The sequence below is a fragment of the Pelecanus crispus genome, chromosome 4 (assembly GCF_030463565.1).
Source record: "Pelecanus crispus isolate bPelCri1 chromosome 4, bPelCri1.pri, whole genome shotgun sequence".
NCBI lineage: Eukaryota > Metazoa > Chordata > Aves > Pelecaniformes > Pelecanidae > Pelecanus > Pelecanus crispus.
Window position 1 is genome coordinate 40217998 of NC_134646.1, and position 24860 is coordinate 40242857.

Here is a 24860-nt window from a genome sequence, read left to right on the forward strand (position 1 = left end):
AAGTCGTTTATCCTGTCGTACGCTAAGGAACAGCACTGAACAAGAGTAAAGCGAGAGTCAGTCTCCAGCTTTCTCTGACTACTCCAGTGGGCTTTACAGCATTAACGGTGAATAGCAGAGAAATGGTGTATTTATTCGTTCTGATTTCACTTGCTCTAATGGGAAGTAATTCCCTTGAAGTCAATGGGATTGCAGTGGTGTAAGACCTGTATCAATTTCTGTGCCCTCAGGCTGATGAGAAAAGTAATATATGACCATACTGAGCAAATGTATATAGAAAAGGCAGGGAAACATTCTGTAAATGATGTAAAAGCAACATATTTAGCAGATGAGCATTTAAAAAGTAGGAGCCTGAGGAAGGCTTGCTATTTGGCCAGTACACAGAGCTCTCCCCAATATTTTGCCTTTCCACCTCAGCACAGAGCTTCAGCTCTTCTAGAAGCAAGCCTCCTTCACCGGCCGTCGCCAATGGGCCAGAAAAGTTCACAATAAGGCAAAAATGTTTGATCCCCATAAAAGATGGATGTGTGGGAGAGGTAGTTGGAAAATGGCAGCAGTCACCTTTCTGGCTACTCCAGTTTCGTGCTTCGTGCAGGAAAGCAGAGCAAAACCGGGAGGAAAAAGAGGAAGGAGGCTGGGGAGCCAAGGGGACAAAACGTGTTGCTGCAGCAGAGGGTAACCCCCTTGCATGGCAAACTCGGAGCACGAGGCCCAGCCATGACCCGTGACCTTCCCCTCAATGCAGCCGCAGCCCCGTGCGGTGACCTCCCACTGCGCAACCCCTCTGCTCCACCACGCCAGCCCCGGTGGCTGGAGGTGATTGAGCAATGGGTAGGGAACCGAAAAAGGAGGGTAAATGGACTCTAAGAAACCAAAGAGGAGTTCAACAACATGGGAGTATATAATAAGGATGAAATGGGGAAGACAACGGTGTTGCTTTTTTGGCTTCACAAACGTGATATGGGTCATTGTTCCTTAAAAAAATAACATTTGGTCCGGCCTCCCTGGGGTGACATGGCTGCAGTTATTCGGGGGAAGCGGGGCGGGAGGGTGCAGAAGCCAGAGGCTGCTGGGGGCAACCAGGATGACGCTTGCGTCGGGCAGGTGATGAAGGACAGGGTGTTCAGCAGGGGGAAGCAGTAAGGGGACCATGAAGAAATGTTTTCTCTTCTGTGCTGTCCCTGCTTTAGTGCAATAGGGTCTGCTTTGGTTCTGAAGGAGTGGGAGGCTCGAGAGAGAGAAAAAAAGAAGGCAGAGTTCACGCCTCCCTTTTATTTGCAGCTGATCAGTCTTTTTTTCATCTATAACAGAGGATTTGGGTACATTCCACACACAACTCGCACCTGATTAGTTAAAGGGGATTATATTAATGCAACTTTGAGCAGTCTTAAATCAGCTTTAACTTCACAGGAACATATTAACTGCAGTGATTTTTTAATTATTTTTTTTTTTAATCACTACAAGCATGTCCTCAGAGAAGACTGCAGCAGTTTTACTGCAATACCTGAAACCTTTGCAAGCTTTGTGAAGGAAAACCCCACGTTTGCCAGTTTCACATTCCAATCAGAAAAATTTCTTTTCATTTCTTGAGTCAAGCCCAGAGAGGTTCACCCAGTAAATGCCAGGAAGAAACAGGTTATTCTGAGTGGTGGCTGAGGGAGGAAGGGACAGCTTGCTCCAGGGAGTTGAGGGTGGAAATTCCTCACTGGAATCCTACCAAGGAAAGTACCAGTGCTGGGCTGGGAGGCGGTAACTGGGAGATGGGGGAAGCATTTTTATGGTGTGGAGGGAATAAGGGAGGCAAGCCCAGGGAAGCGGTTGGGTTGGGGGATGGTGGTTCTGGTGGATATTTAAGCAGCTACATCACCAGTCAAAAATATCTCAGTTACTAAAAAGCTGCCTACAACTTAGTTATTTGCTTTTTCCAACAAGGAAAATATTATGTCTTGTGGGAAGTCATGAGGATGACATACCCAAGAACATTGCATATTTGATCACTAATAATATAAAGTAAACATCTTTTAAATATTTCCAGTAACATCTGTCCTAGTTTAACTACTGGTTCATATTGCATTCCTTTATGGAATAATACTCATCCCAGAAAGCAGAGCGTGTGTCACTGCCATCCATTACAAGAATTAAACTTGTGGGATTTTTCCCTGTCTATTGAAGCTGAATTCCCTTCAACCTTTAAAAAATGCTTTCTTCTCATTTTCCACCATTGCATAATCCTGATTCTCCAGGAGTTTGAGTGTTTGCCTATGATCTTATATATTTAATATTTGGCTTGGGTAAAAGGGGAGCATGGTGAGATAGTGATTTCTCTCACTCTGGGGGAAAATTTCAGAAAAAGGAGCTGCACCAGTTTAGTAGGAATACAAGATTAATTTTATGGGAAAAAACACCAAAACCAAAACCAAAACCAAAACATCTTTGAGCCAACAGAAGAGATTAACCTCATTCTCCAAAGGGGAAAAAATGGAAAACGGAAAAAATGGAAAATAGCAAACAATAGCAGAGAAGAATATGGACAGAACTCCCCCTATAGCCATGGATGCTGAGGCCACCCGGAGAAGGCACATTTATCCTGTACTAAGGTATATAGATTATATGTGCTAAATTAGAAAGTGATCACAGAATCGTTTAGGTTGGAAAAGACCTTTAAGATCATCCAGTCCAACCATTAAATGTATTAAGCAGGTATAAGTGTTTGCAGTTTGGAGAAAAATATTTCATTTTTACTGACAAGCACTGCCTTCTTGGTAGATTTACCATTTTTGCCAAAAGAGTAATTTTTTTTTACAGCAGAATTTATAATACATCTCACTTCTGAGCAAAAGCATGTTATAACTCCATCAGTACTATAAAGAAACTGAGGTGTGTCAAGTATCAGTTTCCCTATGGGAGTGTTTACCTCTCTTGTATCTTGTTGCTGGTCCAAGTTTGGGTAAACCATGAGATGAGGATAGCTGAAGTTGTGCAGAAGGAGAGAGGTTGGGAGGGAGAGGGAAAACCCCAGATTTCACAATAAGGCAGATGTCCTGGCGCAAGATGGGGCCAGTCTGTTTTACTGAGATGGTACCAGTTCAATCGCTCCTGTGGCAGCAGTTCTCCTTGTTCATGCAGTGGTAAATCCTCCCACTGTTAAGCTCTGGATTGGAAAAGTGTTGTTTAGCATTTCAGAGCATTGGTGAGCATTTTGGTTTGCTCACCCAAGCAAGAGAGAAAAAAAGAGATCGCAGTTGTATGAGGCCAGTTTCCCTATGGGGATGTCTACCCCTGGATGAGGTCAGTTGTCCATACTGTCAGCGTAAATCCCCTCACTTCTTGTTGGCATTGAAACCAGTAACCTGGCACTGGACTGCTATTATTACAAACTCTCTTCCCTGTAAAGGCTGTTGGACTCTGCTTTTGGCTACAGAAGTGAGACAAAGGGGAGTGGGGCTGAAACAGCAAATACAGCTAGGGCTTTTTTTTTCTTCTTCTTTTTTTTTTTTTTTTTTTTTTTAAGATCAGATGCGGACTCTGCAAATCAGAGATAGCAAGACTGACCTAAAGATACAGAGTTAGTTTCCATAGCAATGAGACCTATGAGTTCTCAAAATATTCCAATCTCTATTAGGCTAGAAGCAGAAAAAAATAATTTGCTTACATAAGGGCATGCCAGATCTCATCCAGCAAAGTGCTTGATTTTAAGCACGTGAATATCAAGATAACGGATCTCCGTATGTACTTTGCTGTTTTGCTTGCCTGGGAAAGAAATGCTCTTGGTGAAAAGTGCCTTTATGTCCCTAGCTACCTCTTTTTCAACCCTGACAGCCCTGCGCAGGACCTTTGCCTGTGCTTCCTGCTGTCGAGCTGCCTTTAATGCGGACCTTGGGTTTTTCCATGGGACAGATTACTCTCCAGTGAGAATGAGAGGCAGTGCTGAGCACTGCTCCTTCCTCCAGCCTCATCTCTAGCTTGGCTGGGGTGCACCTTGGACCCGCCACCTCATGATTTGGGTGAGATCAAATACGCTTGCAAAGAGGAAGGGGTACGCTCTGAAAATGCGTGTACTGAATACGTGTGTACTTGCAGGAAATCTTCTTGTCCCTTCTCCCCCTGTCTCTTCAGGAAGGACTAGATGGAGTTATAAAGACGTGGCTGATCGTGCACTGCACTTCCTAACCACAGACCCTGCAGCATTCCAACTGGGATGGTGTGAAGGGAATGGGAAGTCTCTGCCACTACACCACGCAGAGCACACCACTGTGGTAGAGCACCAAAGAGGTCCGTCTGGCCACTCTGTAGCTGTCCCCAGCAAATGCCACACTGCTGTTAATTAACCTAATATAAGTTGGATGGAGCTCATCCACAATAACATTGCAAAGGCAGAACCGCAATTTCAAAATAATTCCATCTTCCATTTTCAGTTGTTTTGCTGTAAAAAGGCATAAGAAGCCATCAGTGAACATGCTTGAGTTGAGTCTTTTTGTAACCGGTGGTACTAAATCATATAATAGCTTGTGAAACTGATCTCTGAGAACACCATGTTCCATTAGAAAAATCTGAAATATGTTCCTTGTACTCATGAATTTCACCAAAGTTATTTATCTTAGAAATGCTTTCCACAAATTAGCACTAATTATAAGACTGAAGAGAATCAGGACTGAAAGGTATGGCAAAGAAAGCAAAAAGCTTACAGTTAAAAATAATTCCCTGAATATTTCAGACAGTTTCCAAAAACAAAGGTGTTAATGACTTAAAGAATCTCAGCATATTAGGAAGAACTAATTTAATTTTCTAACAGTGCAACCTTTTGTGAGACACTCCATTAGCTAATTGAATGCATTTAATTTATTTAGTTCCAACTTGTGTGTCTTTGTTTTCCTATCCACCTTCCTATGGTGAAAAGCAAATAAAACATTCCCCAACAGCAAACTGCTGCTTCTTTGTTCAACAATCAATTTAAACTAAGAAGATTACTTTCCAAGTGCTTAATAAGGTGCATGTTTTATGAATGCTTTACAAAAACGACAAAGCTGCAATGCTGCCTGATGGCACTGGCTGCCTTCCAGTGTTGGACTGAAGACACCATGGGATCACAGATTTTGTGGAAGTGATTTTTGTGTTGTAGCTTGTGACCAGTCTACAAGAGTCTCAACCACATGCTACTGTAATAACCAAAATAAGCAGTAAGTTGATAATGACTTCCTACTCCCCGCACACTAGGAAGCATACCCGTGCCATAGTTTAGGGAACGATTATAGCTTTTGAAGACCAGCTGGCCCATCTGTTCCCAGTGCTGCTGCTACTACCAGCAACGTGGAGTTCAGCTTGGAGGAGCTGTGCAGGCGTTTCCTGGGTGTATCTATCGCACCTGATTGAGCCCCCAGCCTGCTCCAGGTTGTACAAACCGGCAAGGGAAAAAAAGAAACCGCCTAACACGCTGTGAGAGCTCCTTGTACTACAGGGCACTGGGCAGGGAAGCAGTGTCCTGAGGGCAGCGGCTCCTGTTTGCAGCACATGCAGGTGAGAGCAAAGAGGAGGGAGGAAGAGGCTGAGCAGAGCCGTGGCTGTGCGACCTTGCCCTTCTGCGGCACCGTGCTGCTTGGTGCATCTGAGGCAATGCAGAGATGCAGTTATGACTGCTGAGAAGGGGCAGGACACGTTCCTGTGGCCCTGGGAGCAGGTGGGCATGTCTGGAGACCCGCTGTGACTGTGAATGCGCTTCAGTCATCACCTGCTGCTTCCCAGGCGAGTCCTAGGGAATTTAGGTGTGTCCCATTTTCCAGTGGAGATCATTGCCTTGCACTCAGTAATAGACTGTATTTCCCACTGGGTTATTCTTGGGGGAAGGAGAGGAGGTACAACAAAACTTGGGCGGTCCTTCTCCATAAATGCCCTTAGTCCTTTTCACCGGTTCGTGTTTTACCGAGGTCTCCATTACGAATGCCTCAGCAGTCGAAGCTCCTGGTCATGGAGAACCTCTTAAAGTCTTATATATTAGCGGAATAGTGTAAGTTCTTTTCACATGCATGGTTTTGCTGGAGGAGCTCTGCCAGTCTCATAAGGTTTTTTTCTGCTGTCACTCTCCGATTTCTGTAGCACATTTATAGCTGAAGATCATTATTACTAATTATTGCTTTATAAACCTGAGATTTCTTTCAAGATGCATTAATCAAAGTAACTGGAAAAATTAATTCTCACTAAAAACTAACTGGGGTTCTGTGAAACAGGGCTCTCTCTTCAAAGGGGATTAAATATTCCCCAGAGAGCTCTTCTGGCTGCTTGAAATTTATTGTAGTTTAGCTCTGGAATACTTCTATTGATTTATGAAAAAAATATCAGCTAAATACTCTATTCTCAATAGTTTTCTACAGCAGTGGGTGCCAGCGGTAGGCTTTCATTAGATCTCTTGAGCTTCAAAGTCAAGTATGCCAATAATTTGCCTATTCCAGGAATTCTCAGGGAACGTCCTCATAGGGCAGTGATTAGAGCAAATTTTAAAAAAATTAATAAGTGGTTACCAATGACTTTGGTACCAATGTGTTGCTTTATCTTCAGCAGCCTGTCGAGTTGGTCCTGTCTGTCAAACAGAAATAAAACACGGTACAACGTTAACCTTAAGGTATACGTCCCCCTCTCCAGTAGTACTGGGAAGGAAGACCAGGTCCATTTCCATCTGGAAGATTTAGCTGGAGATATGACACTGAAACTAGAGAACGTGAAAAATAACAATCATTACTTGCTTCCACATTGTGCAAGGGTTGCGGAGACAGTGAGCTTGGCAGCGGTTTGACTCCATTAAAATTTTGAAAAGAATTATCTAAAGAGGTAATAAAGTGTCACTTAGAGAAATGCATTTCTGCAGATTTTTTAAGCAGAGGAAGAATTGTTGGAAAGGTAAGGGATTATTTAAAATGCATCTAAAGGTCACAAATGGAAAACAGAAAAGGGATAAAACCCAAAGTCCGTGACAGACTGTACTTCTGAGATCACAGGACACAAACGCAGCCAGGACAGCAGATATCACTGTAAGTGAGTCAAGGTTCAATCTTCAGCAAGAAGCTGTTTTTTTAACTTAACTTGCTTGAGTGAGATAATCACGTATATTACATTTGTCTTGGGGAAAGAAGCAACACAGCATAACATGTGTGTTTTTCAGGAACACCTATGCCCCGAGTAGTCTTTATTTGAATTCCTGTCATGCTTATCTGCGGGCAGGACTCGGACATATGTTGGGAAAAGAATTGGTACAAATAGCTGAATCAGAGCTCCTCTGAAGCTCGCCAAAACAGGGTGGCTTAATTGGCCTCCCTGACTTCTCTGCTTCTTGGCCTTATTTGCTCGGTGTTGTTCAGGTTCTGTGCAATTGAGCAGTGAAAATGTCAGACATAGACAAAGCAGTGACAATTGCTTAGGCAATTTCTTTTTTCTTAACCCACAGAATTCAAGTAGTGTTGATGTAGCTCATGATTTGCCTAAGCTGTACTTAGACCAGTAGCCAGACAAAGGCTTCGAACTGGCCCATGTCCCCCAGTTGTGTCCCCACTTGCGACTGTCCTTTCCTTCATCCTTGCTATCCCGTTCTCCTCTTTCTCTTTGTTTTCCTTAGGACTGTACTAAAACAGTCGCGTCTGTCTGGTGGCCTCCTTCAACTGATGAAGAATTTACACACGCACTTGAAAAAATAAGCGTTCCTGTTCCCGACCAAAGGCTGAAAAGAGATCCCATTTTATGTGTGAACCCGTGCCACAGTTGCAGTACCAGCGAGTCTGAACGCTGGGGAACGACTGCTCCGAGGGAAAATTGCATTTCCCTTGTGCGGGTGCCATAGCCCAGTTAGAGACATTACGAGGGTGGACATCGGTGCTTGGACTCAGGCGTGCAGATTTATCCCCTTTGCGCAGACGGAGAGGGACTTGCCAGCACTCCCGTGGCTGTCACAGCAACCCACAGCATGGAGGGGGGTGCAGACCCTCCCGCCTGCCCGGGGTGCTGCAGGCTGCGCTGGGGCAGGCTGCGGGCGGCTCCCCCCACAGCAGCCCCCCAAGATGTCCCAGCTGATACCCTGGGCGACGGCAAGGCAGCCTGCATGGGGACATCCATCACGTCAGTCACTGGGAGTTACATTTTTCTGGGGGTTGTTTTTTTCCTTGATAAGGTGTGTTGAGAGATAAGGGGAGCATATAGCAGCGCTGTTTCTCAGAGATGTCAGAGGAGATAAACCAAAGTTCTTCTGTGGTTTTCTCTGGCAGATATGAGCAATTCAGCATTCAAACTCTAGTAAAAGGAGCACCAGCAAATTACTCTTAAAAACTTTAATTGGGTTTGAGTCCACTGTACCATTTGCACAAAAGGGAGCCTATTCCTGCTTTGGGGAGGTTTAAGCTCACAGGTCACTTTTGCCTGCTACAGCTTGAGAAACAGAGCTCTGCCGGCCGTGTCTACCCCCTCTATACCAGCTGTGTGGGTTCAGGCTCAAGTTCACAGAGTCAAGTGCCCCGAATCAGTTGAATCCATATTGCCTTCAGGGTCAAAAGCACAAGCCCCTGACACCACCTACCCTGCGCTTGGTTTTCCTTGTCTGGAAAGGCAGCCAGGCTATTTCTAGAAAATCAACATCAAAGACTGGGGGATTTGGGCCAAGCGTGAGGTCAAAGCTGACATGACAGAGCAATTAGATAATCAGCTTCTGAAATCAGTGGCTATTAAGCATATGTAGCCCAGACATCATGGTGATTGGCACGTAACAGTGTTGATGCTTAGAGTCTGTCAGCTGAACCAGCAGCTCCTTGCTCCAAATACAGGCAGTATTTGGGAAGAGCAGATGACCTGCCTTCAGTCCGTCTCCCCGTACCGTGGCCATTAGGGGTGGCAGGGCGGGTGGAGTTGTCCTCTGGGTTGGATTTGGCCCATGGGTCACAGTGCAAAGCTTTCTGTGTTTAGGAGCGGGCTGATCACTGCAGAAGTGTTTAGATTGTTATCATTTGATATAAGCTTAATCAAATTGGTATTTCAAGCGGTTTTATTTATATGGGCCTAGCTGTCATGGAAACGAACACAATTAAGAAAGAATAAACTAGAGTAAAAGTCAGAAAAAGGAGGCAAAGCAACTGTTTTGATCAGTAACTTAGGGAATGCTGCTCCTTGGGTCTGCTGTAGGGTTCATCAGGAGTAAGGCTGGGGAAGCAATTACACACAGCAAACCAAACTCCACAAACGTTGCTGACCAGCAGAGGTGTCCCACACTGAATGGTAAGGCTTAAATACGCCCAGTTCAGAGATATGAACCTTGTGCTGAAGTCCCTTCTCATATTAAAATGAAGTATGACATTTGTTATTGTATATAATTTTCCTTGCTCTTAGTAAGCACTTATGCAGAACTACGAGTGTGCATGGTACTTCACCGGTCAGAGAAATTGCTTCCCTGCTGCAATTGCACAATGGTGGGTGGGGGCAAGGGCTTCTTGCAGTAAGATTGTGTAGCTCGAAAGGCAGCTAGCTTGGAAGTGCATAGCCCTTGTGCACTACATTGATTTTCACTCTCTAGCTATTATTAAATGGGGCTGGGTGGTTATTTTTGTAAGTATTTTATTTACTGGAAAGCAGCTAATAACATTTACGAATTTGAGCTCAACAATGCAAAATATTCTACTGGGAAAAAAAGAAAAATGTTGTAAAACCAGTTTCAAAATGTCTTTTTTTTTTTTTTTTTCCGATTTTGAAGGACAAATAAGTGGTTTTGGTTTTCCAGTCCTACAAAAATATTTTTATTTTGGTTTGCCCAAAATATTTTCTCCCCTGTGTTTTCAAGTTCATTGGCCAAATACAAATAACAGGTTCTTTCATCCTTTTCCATGGATACAAAGAGAGTGTCTGTTCGTCATTTTGACTAAGGAATTTCCTTCGCATTTATTCAAACTGATTGTTGTCTGTCTTCTATCTGAAGGGTTACTGTATTCCTTATCTTGAAAATTTCATCATACTGCAAAATAATATTTATGTCTCTATAAAGACATTATTTAAAACATCATCTAGAGAAATCATCCTCAAGAAACAAAAAGCACTTGTCTATAAAGAGAGTGCAATCAAGGAGACACAAATAAGGGTTGTGAAGTGTCATCTCTATGGTGACAGCATTAAGGCCCTTGTTCAGCATGCAATATGCTTTCACTTTCAGAAATTTGGGGGTGTTAACACTGGCAGAAGCACTGCAAGTTAAGAATTACCGCTTTGTACAATATGTTTGAAAGCATTATTCTGATGAGGCTGGGTGTCTTAAACACGCTTGATTAGAATATCTCAACAGTGTGTCTGTGGTGTAAAGGAGAGTAAATACAAGCACTGTATTTTAGCTTAAATTTTCTTAAAGATCATATGATAAATAATGAGCTAAAATCTTTATTTTTCTAATAAATTGTTCTAAAAGCTATTTATTTTAACTTCACTAAGCAGCTTAAATTGGTTTTGTTTTAATCTGTGTTGGGAGCAATGTCTGCAGATCAGAAACGAGATTAGTGATTATTTGTTGATGCTTAGATATTTGAGAGAGAGACTTGGAATCCATGTCTGCTATTGATTTTACATGAAGAAAATGGTTCAGATCCATTTTAGTACTAGAAAAAGCCCACTTAGAAATACAAAGCAGACCATAAAATCTGTAGACTATAAAAAAGAAACCCCATTGAATATTGAGAGTTCATTCTATATTGGAGAGTTCATTTATGAATAGATAGCTGATAATGGAAAAAAAGGTGACATTTTATGCTATATTTAACTGCTCTTTGCCACACAGGGGACAAGGGGGCAAGGCAGGAGGACCTCTGGTCACCTATGCAGAGCTCAGCTTTTGCTGGCCTCTCTCATAGCCAGAGCTGCAGAATGTATCGAGCTATGATCACACGTTTCATGCAGCGGCTTCTTCTGTAATTGAGAGAGACCTAACATCCCTCCTCTCTGCTATTAAAATCCAGACTGTCTGTTGGCATACGGCAGTGTCCCTGGGATGTACCTGCTCATATCAGACGAGTCTTTCCTAAATGACTGCTGCTTCCTAAGAACGCACAGCTCTGCGCAAACGTACCAAAGTGCCCCTCAGTACTGCACGTTGGCGCTTGTTTGTTAAGAAGAAATTCAGGTACGCAGTGTTAAATTCAGAAAAGCAATATCACAAGCCTGGTGTATAGGTATAACACACTTATGGAGGTTATGGAAATGTGTAATATATGTGCACACCCTTATTTGTGTTTTCACAAGTTTGGACTCACACCAGATTCGTTTCAGCAGGAAAAGTTTTTTGAGTAACGACAAATGTTAGTCAATACAACAGTTCTTGCCAGGACTGTACGTCTGTTCAGACATTGCAGAGAAATGGTCTATGAAGATTCAGAGTTTGACCTAGAAAGGTGGTGTACAGCAAGAATGCAAAAAGGGTGTCCTCAGGGATCAAATGAGGCTTGCGGAGTGTCTGAATGCTGCTGACTTTTATCTGCCTGCATTACATTAAGTCACAAAGAATCAACCCCTAGAAACTAAAGATTTACCAGTTTCGTACCAGATATCACTTCCTTTCAGACAGATCTGGTACAGTTAGGCTTCTCAATTTCAAGGGCTTGTTAACTCGGACAAGTAGCTCCATCCACTTAAAACACTTCCACCTGCAGCTTCTTTCCTGCCATGCTACTGAATATATTCCTTTGTTTGTGAATAGCTGTGAATAGGGGAAAACAGATTGGGCGAGTTCCTTCTCTTCTTGTTCTCTGCATCCAGGTGGGAGGATCAAAAAGGCAAATCTACCCCTCTGCCTTGCTTTACTTTCCCCTGGGAGGGGGAGGACAGTCTGTTGTGTGCTTGGGAGGAGAACACCAGACCCCCGTGAGGACCAAAAAGGGCGACTGTTCAGAGCTGATAACCCAGCAGCTGATCTTTTCCACTTCAGGGGACTCCGAGTCAGCTACAGATTCAAGGAAGCCCTACAACTTTTCTTCAAAGGTCCTCAAGAAACGCAAAAGACCACTTAAGGGCAAAAGTTGGTTTCACATGAGCAGATATTAAGTCAAGGCAGATTTTATAACTGCAGAAAATGGACTGAAAACAGGCTCTGAAAGGGTTGTACACGTACCTAACCCTGCTCACTTGGTCCATGTGGCATGGGTCCTCTCTTCCAGGTTTGCTCCTGCTCTAATAACCTTTCACCAGCTTCTTGGACTGCAGCAAATGCTACACACTGTCCTTTGGCCCCCCAAAATTATTTTTCTTTCCACCACTTCAGGAGCATCTGCTATTCCCATCATTTTTCTAATCCCAATTATGCCACAGCTTTCCAGTTCCCAAGATTTCTCATTTCTACTTGCTTTTTCTAGCTGTCTCTCTGTGCTTGGGAAGCTTCCTCCCTGCCAAGGAGGCTCATTTGCTCCCAGGAGGGACCGATTTCCCTTCCCCTCGCTGTGTCCACTTAATGAGTTATGTCTATTTTCAACATGGTGTATAACAGACAAAAACCATGAATAACTTACATACTTTCTCTATTTTTGGTGTTTTAAGAAGGGTATACTTGGAGGGATACACCGTGTTCAATGTAGACACACTGCAGCACAATGTAAGAGCATGTTAACTATTGAAAAAGCTTGCTTTAGAAAAAAAACACTGTAGCATTTTTTCATACAGCCCTAAAAAAATCAAAACCCTAGCCTATGCAATAATATGCAATAAACATAGCGATGTTAAATATACCCATATGATCACATGTGAATTTGCATATGTATGTATAAGAAAAATGTGATGTGTCTCATATCTACAGATATAAATATAAATTGTTGCAGGAATCAAGATGAAGGACTTTTTATTATAACCTACTGCAAATACAAATTCAGCTGTAACTAGATGTGTAAGAAAGAGGTTCAAAATCAGGATCTAGAAAACGTGGAAAGAGGAACAAATTCAGGTGTCTGAAGCTTCTTATCTATTTCCGCACCCCATGCCCTGCATGAAACTGAGTAGCATGCAGGGTTGCAGAGTTACTGAGGGTCTTTAAGCATCTGTGAGCACACAAACCCTGCGGGATTCTGGTCACACTGAGGCTGCAAATCTGATGCTTTGGGTCTCTCTGCAGAGTTTGGGACTCGGTCAGGTGGGATCACTTGATGGCTCATCACGTTAGACCTCGCTCCCTCAAACAGCTCCTCCTGCATCTCTGCCTACTCTAGTCATGTGGGAAAATCCAGCCCACAGCCACTCAGCCCTTAAAAGCAGCTGTTGTATTATGTTAAGTAGGATGCTTTAGTCAGGTTATTTTGCAGGCAGCTTCATCCACCTGGGAGCCTGACTTTGGGCAAACGGTTACAAAAATATTTCTGGAAGCTTCTGTAGGCCTGGGTTGATGTTTTGCTTAGCGCAGTTTTTAATCTAACAGCTGTATTCCCTCTTGTTCTTTGCTTAGTCTATGATTAATCTCAGCCCTAATGATAATTCAGAATGCAACTGCAAAGCAGAGTGCAACTTTCTTCTGCCACTCAGGTAATTTCATATATGATGTCTTCCGTATCTTAATCTGCACTCCACTCTGGAGATGTTTCCTGGTGAAATGGCTGAGCTCCCTCACGCTCCACCCAATTTTGCCAGGGTAGTGAGGTCTGCGAGGCGATATATATGAAGGATGGGGGGGCCAGACACCACAAAGAGTTAGGGTTGTGGGTACCCTCTATCGCTGGAGATGTCGCTTCTATGTTGTGAGTATGTTCAGGCTTCCTTGTTCTGTAATCGCATATAGCATCCGGGCCTTGTAGACAGAAAAGACAGAGAAACTTGTTCTTTAAATTATTTTTGCTACTAACCTATTTCAGTGTGCTTTATTTTCTTTTATCTTACTTGTAAAGCAACAATTTTGTACAGCTGTTCCGCTTTGCAAGAACGTCACACTTGTTATACCTTTTGTTAGATTGTGCCTCCTGGAGTAAGAGTCATGTTTGGGTTTTTTCACTGAAACATTCCTTTTTTTCTGCTCTGAAAATCTGGCTATTGAAAAAAGCGCATGACATTAAACAAAATTAGCCTCCTTCTTCTGGTAAAAAGCAAATTTTTGTTGTTTTTTTTATTAGGTATCTACCTGTTAAAATGGTGCTTTCAGTTTTATTTCTATAAACACGTTCAGGAAATGAATGCGTATTAGCAGAATATATGAGTTTAAAGTGGCTTTGGTTTACTAAATTAAGTCAATATATGTATTCTAATCCAGGAATAAAGTGGCTTTAATTCATTTTAATTGATTTCATTGTCAAGTTAAAATGTCATTGAATCAAAGTCACTTTAAATAACAAAGCCCAGTGATTTTAAGAGATTTTCTTCAGGTCATTCAGAGATGTGTCTACAAGGAATTTTAGTGTAGAATTAAGAAACAGTCTGAATTTATGGAATGAGATGCTGTTCCAGCTGATCAGGTGCAAATCCGGAAGGCACAGTAAAAGAACAGTGAAGCCAAGCCATACTCCCCATTGCTGGTCCACTGAGCCTTCAGGTGGGACATGTCTGGGAAGCATCACGGCTCCCACCCAGCCTGAGTACCTGAGTTTTCTTTGGTTAAAACTCAAGGCGTGGGAGGGTGGGAGACTAAGGCACAGAGCTGACCTCAGAGTTTCACTCATGCTGGGGTTCAGCAGTAACCTCCACACCACACTTTCACAGTCTGTAAAACAGAGGCAGCGGTGCTCTTTGCGAGGAGCACTGTGAAATTCATAAGCTGCTGTTATGGGCTGTACGGACTAAATATAAATAAGTAAATCAAGTATTTAGAAAACTGCTTTAGCAACACAGATAACTAGAAACTTAACCTGAGGGCTTGTGATTGCAAGCTGTGTCTCTCACCTGTGCAGACAGGGCAAAAGAGTATTATGGGAACTCATAAATCACCAAAGTCCCTATAGCATCAATTTACAGCCTGAGATTAGTATTGATATTTTTACTGCCAAAACTGAGGGTTGTTAGAGCTTGACAGCATCTGAAGGCAGATTCTGCCTATAATAGATATTACAAAGCACTTGGATAATAGCTTCAAAAATGATACCCCAAATTTAGTATGACTGAGTTGTTAAGATCACAATTGCCTGAGAGGGACAGTCTTGTTACCGTTTCCATCATCACCTCTATAACCGGAACTTTATAAGGATTCAGCCATCGAATATCATTAGCCAGACAAACCCACACAGGTTTTCAGCTGAAGAGGGAATACCTGTCATCCATATTTAGGGGGGGGGGGGGGGGGCGGAAATATGTAAAGCTCTACAAATGTTTCATCATTATAGTGGGAGACAGGCCTTTGGGCATCAACGAGAGCTCCTTTTGAACCAGGCTCAGCCCTGAGGCTTTGTCACACGGAGACATTATAAAGCATAGTGTGGGTTCAGGCCTCTGGAAAAGCCACAAGCCATGTTTTTAGTTAAAAGGACAAACCATTAGAAGTGTGCTGACAAAGTCTCCTACTGGAGCAGCAGCTGATGATGCCAGACGATTTCAGTGCTGGTATAGATTTAAATTGGTTCCCTGCTGGTCTACTGATATTTGTGCTATTGTTTTAGCTTGTAGAGCTGTATTGATCCAGGCTGAGGATGAAAAAAATATTCATCCTCCAAACTATCATAGTTATCAGAAAAAAAAAACCCCAAAGGTACAGGATGGGAGGGTGAGTTTTCACACAGAGCAGCTGTTGAAAATAGATGAAGCAAAACAGGAACAGAAAGGAGTTCTTTTTGTGAAACACTTGGAGAGTTATTCCAGAATAGTTTCTATAATTATATGTTAATCCAACTGAACTTTCAAGTGTAGATAATACTTGACTCCTATTCCCAGGCAAGGGATTCATTTCCAAGCCATATGTCTTCTCAGGAGCCATATTAACTGAAAATAGATCACTATGTGCAGAGACAGTTGAAACAAAGATCACTCCAGTTCAGTTCAAAGTCAGGTTAGCCTCTCAGTAACGGCTGATGATTTTTGTTTTGACTGTATTGCATTAACAGGGAAGGGCACCTTTTAGAACTAGATTCAGTCCTATTCAGCATGGGGCTAAATTTTAAGTGTTGGCAGTCCATGCAATGCTTCCTTTACCATTGTATCCATATTTCCAGCATCCTGTAATCAGCAGCTGAGCTCTGAGGAGCAGGGACTAACTGAGCCTGCTTCTCTGAGTTAATAGCTGATACACAGTGTGGTTCCAAGGCCTCTGCATGACGGTGTCCTGCTAATATATAACATTTTTCACTGTTAATTAAAGGTGATGGGGAAATTTTCCTAAGATTGTTTCACTAGTCCAGTTTACAGCACATCCCCCAAACAGTTTCATCAGCACAAGTGCAGAGGCAGTGGACTGTGTCATAGGTGCAACAATAACAAGCAGGAACCTCTTAAATCAACTTTGCTGCCAGAACTTGGAACTACGTCCTGATTTTTCCATTGGGTTTATTATTTTTCAACTCCACAGTCTGGGCTCTCATGTAACTGAACATTCCCCTTTCCGGAGAAGAATCTTCAATAATTACATGTGTTATTGTTCTGTCTGGGCTTCAGAAGAAACAACGTATTTGAATAATTGGTAGAAATTGAATTGTGATTTAATAGAAAGTCAAGCAGTCTCCCAATGCTTCCCACTGTGTGATTAATACTCTGTAAGGAATGCCTTCATGTTTGTCATACAGAAAGCAAAGTTTAGACTTTTGTTCTTCCTTGTAGAATAAGGGAAAGAGTAAACAAAGAAAATCAATTATAAATGTTCCATTAATAAGGATAAAGATGGAATATATCTGTCACTGGGAAAAACCCTGACTTGATTCCCGAGGGACTGCCTCTCAACAGTTTTGGCTTAGCAAAGGCGTTTGAGCAGGCTATTCTTGGTCAGATAAAGAGAAGCACTGCTGGCAGCACATACTCTGTGGAGACTTGAAATCTCTGCAGTATGCTCCCTAGCTTGGTCCAGATGCACTGATTCTCCAGGCACAGTGAAAGACATATTTATTTGATCAAGGTTATGGAGAAAGCTGTGGGTATATTCCCAGAATGATAAACGGGGGAAGAAAGGATGGTAGGAATGACAATTATTCAAATAAAACTGAGACTGGTTTTCCTTTTGTTTCACTGTTACTGCTGAAATATTAACTATAAGCAAAATTTAATTTTGTTTATATTAATGTAAATAAATAATCATATAAATCCTAGCAGTCTTATTCCCTAGCAAGAACATATCCTAGTAGGGTACATTTAAATCAGAGAACCAAATAGTTACTAAATACAGAACCATTGCTCAAATTTACAACACCCTTTAGGGAATTAGTGTCCTCCCACTCCCTCAACAACAACAGAAATAGTTCATCCTACTGGCCAAACGGTAACTTCCAGATGACACTAATTTGACCAGCTGAAGCTGTTGGTTAGGATTACTACTTGCGGTGGATACAGTTAAGCATATTTTGTGTAAGATTTCAGAGAGTCAAGGTGAAAATTTGCCGTGTCACCCTGTGATGAACATCTTTAACCTGACATAAACCATAGAAACATTTAGGAAATACCATGAGTTGTGCTTGGTATTGCTCTGATTAACTCTTTTCAAATTAATTCCATGTGTGGACTTTCTTTTTCTGGAGTAAGAGTTCCTGGTTCCAGTAACTGGAACATCCCAATTGCTTTCCAGTATAAAATGGCCACAGCTGGCGTTATCTAGGAATAGCTATTTCATGATGGCTTAATGAAAAGCATAAGCAGGCCCAAGACGTGTGTTTACAAGCAGAACCTATTAATTTCCACACGAGCTGAAGGTACTCTGTGCTTTGCAGGAGTGAGCTGCTCAGAAAGCAGAGCCCCAGGGCCAGTGATTCTAAGTCAGTGACAAGAAGGTTTTCTATTCTGTTTTAAAACTGATGTCAAGCCAGACTGAGTGCTAAATATTAATTTGTAAACAAGAAATGGAGAAATAATGAAAAGCTTAAGCTCTGTTACAGACCGTAAGTTCAAACATTACTCCAAATGCGAACATGTCTCTCTGGCTTATTTTACTTCCATTATTTCCTTCAAAAGATGGAGACAGAGTTTCAGCATCATAAAGTGCTTTCTATCTTTCATCCATTAAATATATCTCCTCTTGAAAAGCACCAAATGGCAATCAGTAAACAGAGGTAATCACTCATCAGGAACAGCATAGGCATCAACAGTTTCTGCATCTTACTGCTGGTTTTTTGACTTTCTGTCTGCCTATCTTTAGGGAAAGAGGTATCTGAGATATCTCAGCCTCCTGGGTATACCCATGCAAATGGAAATCATGACGTTCACCTGCTTGGCATAGGAATCCAGGATCTGAGAACTACCCTGAGATCACCATCTAATAAGAGTCACCAGCACCAGGTGGGATGCCACATGCTATTCTTTGCAGCACAGCCAGCTTCAGCCCCTCTGCCTGCCTACCCGGGGCTGCCCATGGCGCTGAAACAACTGCTTCTCAACCACGTGGTTTGGTTTTTTTCCTGGTTATTTTTAGCCCAGATCAGTTCACTGATCTCATTTTCCATGTAGCCTCAGGGAGTGGCTTGGGGAGAAACAGTTGTGCCAAAACAAACAGTGTGAGATGGGAACAAGTGGTTGAAGGTCAGAACCGCTGAGCCAGCATCATCCTGAGGAGGATGGCACCCAGAGCGGTGCTCCCACCCTGGCACGCACACAGATGTAAATGCCTTTGGGTCCCTGGAGGGACTGCGTGCAAACCAGGGGCTACAGCAATCAGCAGGTGAAGGCTGATGCAGAAGGATGGTCTAAGTCTTTCGATCTAACCCTCCTGCAGGTTCTGAAATCACAAATAGTCCATCAGTTGCGGCACTTGCGTAGAGTATGGAAGTTCAGACTCTTGTATAGTCATGGTTCTTTTTTAGCACTGTGGTGGCTTTGGCCTTGGGTGGCTGCTAGGTGCCACCAAGCTGTTCTATTGCTCCCCGCCTCAGCAGGACAGGTAGGAAGAAAGTGAGATGGGAAAAAAAAAAAAACCACCCCCCCCAAAAAAAACCCTCATGGGTCAAGAGAAAGGCAGTTTAATTAAATAAAGCAAAAGCAAAGGCTGCATGCAGAAGCAAAAAGAAGGAAACAGAGATTTTGTGCTCTACTTCCCATCAGCAGGCAATGTCCAGCCACTTCCTGGGAAGCAGGGCTTTGGTACGCATAGTGGTTGCTCATGGGCAAAGAAATATGGCATTGAGTGGGTGTATCACATTCCCTATTACCCACAAGCCTCTGGAAAGATTGAGAGGTATAATGGACTGTTAAAGACTATGTTGAGTGCATTGGGCAATGGGGCATGGAAACACTGTGATATGAATTTAGCAGAAGCCACTTGGCTGGTTAACACCAGAGGATCTGCTAATTGTCTTGGTCCTGCCCAAACAAAACCCCTACCTACTGTGGGAGGAGATAAGGTCCCCATAGTGCACATGGGGAAGTGGCTGCGGAAGGCAGTGTGGATTCCTCCTCCCATGGGAAAAGGCAAACCCATTTCTGGGATTGCCTTCGCTCAGGGACCTGGGTGTACTTGGTGGGTAATGTGGAAGGATGGGGAGACCTGGTGTGTGCATCAAAGAGATCTAACCTTGGGGGAAAAAATAATCTGTTTTGTGAGTTGTATGTTGTAGGAAGTAATGTAGCAGGAATGACCTGAACCGACAAAGAGTGAGTTTCGCAAGGAAGCAGACAAGTACGATGACTCAAACCAAGCCAGTGTTGGTGCCCAACAACTGAGCATACTGCTTCTGCCCTGAACACCCTGTCAGGATGACAGATGCAGCCCAAGTCATAGCCTGTTTGTGAACATCTGGAAGAGTGAAGGAAGCCTGGGGGACATTTGTTATTTACATTTGTCTTCTGGAGCAACTGCTACACGTACCAAAGCCCTGCTTCCCAAGAAGTGGCTGGACATCGCCTGCTGATGGGAAGTAGAGAACAAAATCTTTGTTTCCTTTTTTTTTTTTTTTTTGCTTCTGCATGCAGACTTTGCTTTTGGTTTTTTTTAATTAAACCGCCTTTCTCTTGAGCCACAAGGTTTTTTGTTTTTTGGGGTTTTGGGTTTTTTTTTGGGGGGGGGGTGAGGCTGTGGAAATCAGTTTAATTTATTGCCAAACAAATCAGAGTAGGGTAATGAGAAATAAAACCAAATCTTAAAATACCTTCCCCCCCCGGCTCTTCCCAGGCTCAACTTCACTCCTGATTTTTCTCTACCTCCTTCCCCCAAGCAGCACAGAGGGATGGGGAATGGGGGTTGCAATCAGTTCATCACTCACTTGTTGTCTCTCCCACTCCTTCCTCCTCAGGGAAGGACTTCCCACATTATTCCTCTGCTTCAGTGCGGGGTCCCTCCCACAGGAGACAGTCCTCCATGAACTTCTCCATCTTGAGTCCTTCCCACGGGCTACAGTTCTTCACAAACTGCTCCAGTGTGGGTCCCTTCCACGTGGTGCAGTCCTTTGGGAACAGACTGCTCCAGCGTGGGTCCCCCACAGAGTCACAAGTCCTGCCAAATCTGCTCCAGCCTGGGCTTCTCTCTCCACAGGTCCACAGCTCCTGCCAGGAGCCTGCTCCAGCACGGGCTTCCCATGGGGTCACAGCCTTCTTTGGGTGCATCCACCTGCTCCAATGTGGGGTCCTCCCCGGGTGCAGGTGGATATCTGCTCCACCGTGGGCCTCCATGGCTGCAGGGGCACAGCCTGCCTCACCATGGGCTGCACCACGGGCTGCAGGGGAATCTCTGCTCTGGTGCCTGCAGCACCTCCTCCCCCTCCTTCTTCACTGCCCTTGGTGTCTGCAGAGTTGTTCCTCTCTCATATTCTCACTCATCACTCCAGCTGCAGTTTGTGCCCTGGTGGTTTTTTTTGTTTTTTTCCCTTCTTAAATATGTTATCACAGAGGTGCTACCACAGCTGCTGACGGTCTCAGCCTTGGCCAGCGGTGGGTCTGTCTTGGAGCCGGCTGGCATTGGCACTATCACACACAGGGGAAGCTTCTAGCAGCTTCTCACAGAAACCACCCCTGTAGCCCGCCCCACTACTGAAACCTTGCCATGCAAACCCAATGCAAGCACTTTCCTTCTTTACATAAGTTATGAAGACAGAGATAATGGGGCCCTTAGACACAAGAAGTGTCATTTTAATACCCCAGTTAAATATCTTCAAAAGGTAACATGTATCACCTGCACCATACTTCAAGTAATATTGAACTCCACTTTTATTTGCTTAGCTTTTTCTCCTAAATTTGATTAAGAGCCTGAGGCTGGAAGAGGGCAGAAGGAATAAAAGCAAGCTCTACCCTCCTGTCACCTGCTAACAGTGATTCAAGCAGTTAATCAGGATCCTCTGTGAGAATGACTGAAATGATATAGTGATGAAGTCCTGCTTGGTCAGGTTTATCATTCAGTTTATCATCTTTTCTTCCTTGTGAAGATGGTTTCTGAGGCTGTATGAGAAGGTCAAGCTGCTTTTGACCTTAGGGCTGCCAGTTGGGTCAGGAGATCAGTAGAAATTCTAGGATACAGCTGTGGAGGTATGCGAGCACACTATTTTTTAAAAAATTGGATCACAACAAAAGAGTCATAAATTTTGTTGAAATCAGAACCAAGAAGCTTACAGATACTATTACATAAACAAATCCCGTTTTATTTTTAAGGAATTATTTAATGAATTTTTTAAAAAATTAATCTCCTAATCTTTAAACCACTGGAAATGGAGCAGTAATTGTAGGCCTATCTGGAATATTAGGAACTTGAAACAAAGATGCTTGGCTTTTTATCTTAAGAGTCCTAGAATACATATGAACAATATGCTAATTGTGAACCAATCTGCTAACTTGTAAATCTGCAATAACATTCTTGCTCCATTACATGCAACAGAACTCTATAAATAATCAGGGGAAATTTACTTTTCCCATTACAAGATATCAGTGTCACTAATAGCAAGCTGTGCATTCTCGATTAGCGATTATGTTGCTGCGATTAAGTTACTTCTGGTGCTTTAAAAATAACCTTGACTATTCCTCTTGTCTCAGAATTGCCTGGCAGAAATCATTCACAGGAGCAGCGCCTGTGTCACACAATACTGTTGCAACGTTATTGGATTAAGGACAGTCAGCAAGAAGAGTCCAAAGCACTTCCCAAGATTAGTTTCTCAGGAAAAGTGCTTTCCCCATAAAACCTGTGCTCCTAAGAGAATGTAATCCATCGTCTACTGAGAGTAACAGCAATCTTACCATGATATTAGATAAAAAGCAGGGTTGAAAAGCTTTTTGGTAGAAAAACCTCTTAGGACAGCATGTAGCACAGTACTGGAATCAAAATAGGTTTATCCAACTTGACATTTTTCTGAAACTTGCTCTGTTTTGTAATGGTATTAACAATGCTGCAGAAGAGTTGAGTAGGTAAACTGACAGGCTGGTTTTGTCACTGGGTGCTGTTTATACAACATAGACCATGCAATTTTACCACCATGTGCTCCTTCTGGCAAGGAGTGGGGATGGTATCATGTTGGCTTGCAGCAAACAGGCAACTCAACATGACCTCCAGATATTATGCCACTGAATATATTGGTGCTGCACCTGTATCTTGAATACTGTGTGCTGTTCTGGTTTCCCATTCTTACCAATCTCATTCAATGACATGTTAAAATAAGAAAAGGTACTGAAAGTGGTTGATGTGGATGTACCTATCTACCTGTGCCATTCTGTTAATCTTAACACCTGAAAATTAGCAGTAACCTGGAATTAAAGACCATGTGTTTGACTCCACTTTTTCAGGAAGTCTAAATAAATTTTATGTTCTCTCTCAGAAATTACCAAAGAGGCTGTAGTAGAGAGCTGTTAAATAATGACCTTTCTAAAGAAGTTGAATAAGGAGCAATTGCAACATTTCATAAGCCAAAACCTAGAATTAAATTGCTGGGAATGGATTTAAAACATCAAAGGAAATTCTTTTTCACGCACTTCATAGCTAAATTGAGTCACCTTTTGCCACAAAGAAGCTGCAAGGCAAAAACTGTCAATGAGATCTAAAAGCAATTCTGGCAAGGATATTAGATGGTATGAATTCTTAATCTGACCCCAAACTGCAGTTTTTATGTTCCTGTGACTCGTACCCCAATAGCAGGAACTACTGCTGTGCATAACTTGAAGAGCACATACTCATATGTTCAGTGCTACTAAAATACACATACTGTATTGTAACACAATTTGTAGCATCCAGATGCTGTTTCTAGTATCTTGGCATTTAAGGAAGAAAGCGACTATCAAAGTACAATTAATACAATTATTGTTTAATTGCTACAAGATACAGGTGCACTGAAAGGTCTCAGTCGCTAAATTTGTACTACTAAAAAATCTTTATTAACACGAATCTATACACAGACCACCACTATAATTGAAAAGCAGGCTCCAAGACAAATTCAGATTCATTTCATAAAGGTACATGTTTTTTGGGCCGTCAGTTTTATTCTTCAGTCTGCTCTTTTATACTGGTGCATTTGAAATTCAAATGGAGCTGTAGTAGGAAAACATCTCTGTAACTGCTGTTAACTAGAAACACCAAGAAATTCTTGCTGGCGCTCAGCAGGAGGTTTTCATTCAGCCCCTCAGACTAGAATCTCGTTCTCTCCTCGAATACTGCCAGGGCTTTTTCTTCAATATGCAGGTGCGGGGCACACTTTTTAAGTAATGAATGAGAACTGCTGAGCAGGGCACAAAAGCTTCCAAATTGAAAAAGTATCCAGTTCCTGTTACTGTCTCTGGGTGTGCTTGCATGTGTGCGCCTAGCACACAATAAAAATTCCCTTGTGGTTGAAAAATACCCAGATACTGACTTGATAGGAAAAATATGAACAATGAAATTAGGGTTCTTTCTATCTAAGCATCAAACTGTCCAATGAAACAAAAACTATGGCACCATTTAACATACAGTTTTTGCTACTAATTAACCTTTCTTATCCATGCTGCTTGTATGTTAATCGCCAGTCTATCATGTTAAATGGGGGTTCACTGGACAAACCCCAGCAATGCAGATATGCAGTCGTCCGTACGTGGTGTGTAGCGCTGCCCTTCCCCTGTGCCCATGGGACCTGCAGTCCTGCTCCAGGCTGAAGCAGCATCCCCAGCATGCGAGGGGCTCTAAGACTCCGGCGTCATCACCTACCCGAAAATATCGCCCTTGCCTCCATGAGTGCCTCCCCCGCTGAGGCTCTGCAGGGGGAGGAGGGCATGGTGCGGGCTCTCCCTGCCTGGGAAGGGTCCAGCCCCTGCTGCATCTGGGCTCCTCTGCCCACCACCACGATGGCTGCGGGCTCTTCCCGCCCCGCGAGGCACCAAGGACTGATGCATTGTGACATATCATCCCCCACGCCAAGTGTCCCTGGCGTTGGCCTGGCCTGATCCCCCCGCTGGCAGGGTGGCAGCCCTGGGGAGGCAGCCCCTGCAGGCGTTCTTGGAGAGCTGGCTCCAAGTGAGGCCCACATCTGTTTCCACAGGTGCAATAGGTCTGCTGGAGACTGCCCATTGACAAATAAAATGATCTGTCTTTAGGAAACTAGAGCTGTAGAAACCCTCACTTTCTGGGTTTCAGCTGCTATTTGGTGCTTTTATCCAAAAAGATGGTTCCTGGGCAGCACTTGTGGCTCTTCAGGATCCTCCACTCCATGAAAGTGATCTAAGTGAGGACATGCAGGTCTTTTTCTAGAGTTACTTTTTCTCTGGTTCACCCACTAATTTTGTTGATTTTTTTCTTTTTTTATTTTTTGTGCTGGCAAAATATATGGAATAAGAGAACCCCAGACAAAAGTCTAGCTGCCATGCCTGTCAGAGCTGCCTTGATTTCTACCGATCCT

The 24860-nt window shown here is 43.1% G+C and overlaps 1 protein-coding gene across 1 annotated transcript in view; it reads right to left on the reverse strand.

Moving 5' to 3' along the window:
- SPMIP2 (sperm microtubule inner protein 2) overlaps positions 1–24491 on the reverse strand; it is a 38809-nt gene extending 14318 nt beyond the window's left edge. Inside the window, 5 exon segments of the mRNA XM_075709494.1 lie at positions 6513–6573; positions 9018–9027; positions 13544–13639; positions 13641–13765; positions 24173–24491. Coding sequence (XP_075565609.1) covers positions 6513–6573; positions 9018–9027; positions 13544–13639; positions 13641–13765; positions 24173–24491 — 611 coding nt within the window.
- Between the last annotated feature and the right edge of the window lie 369 nt (positions 24492–24860).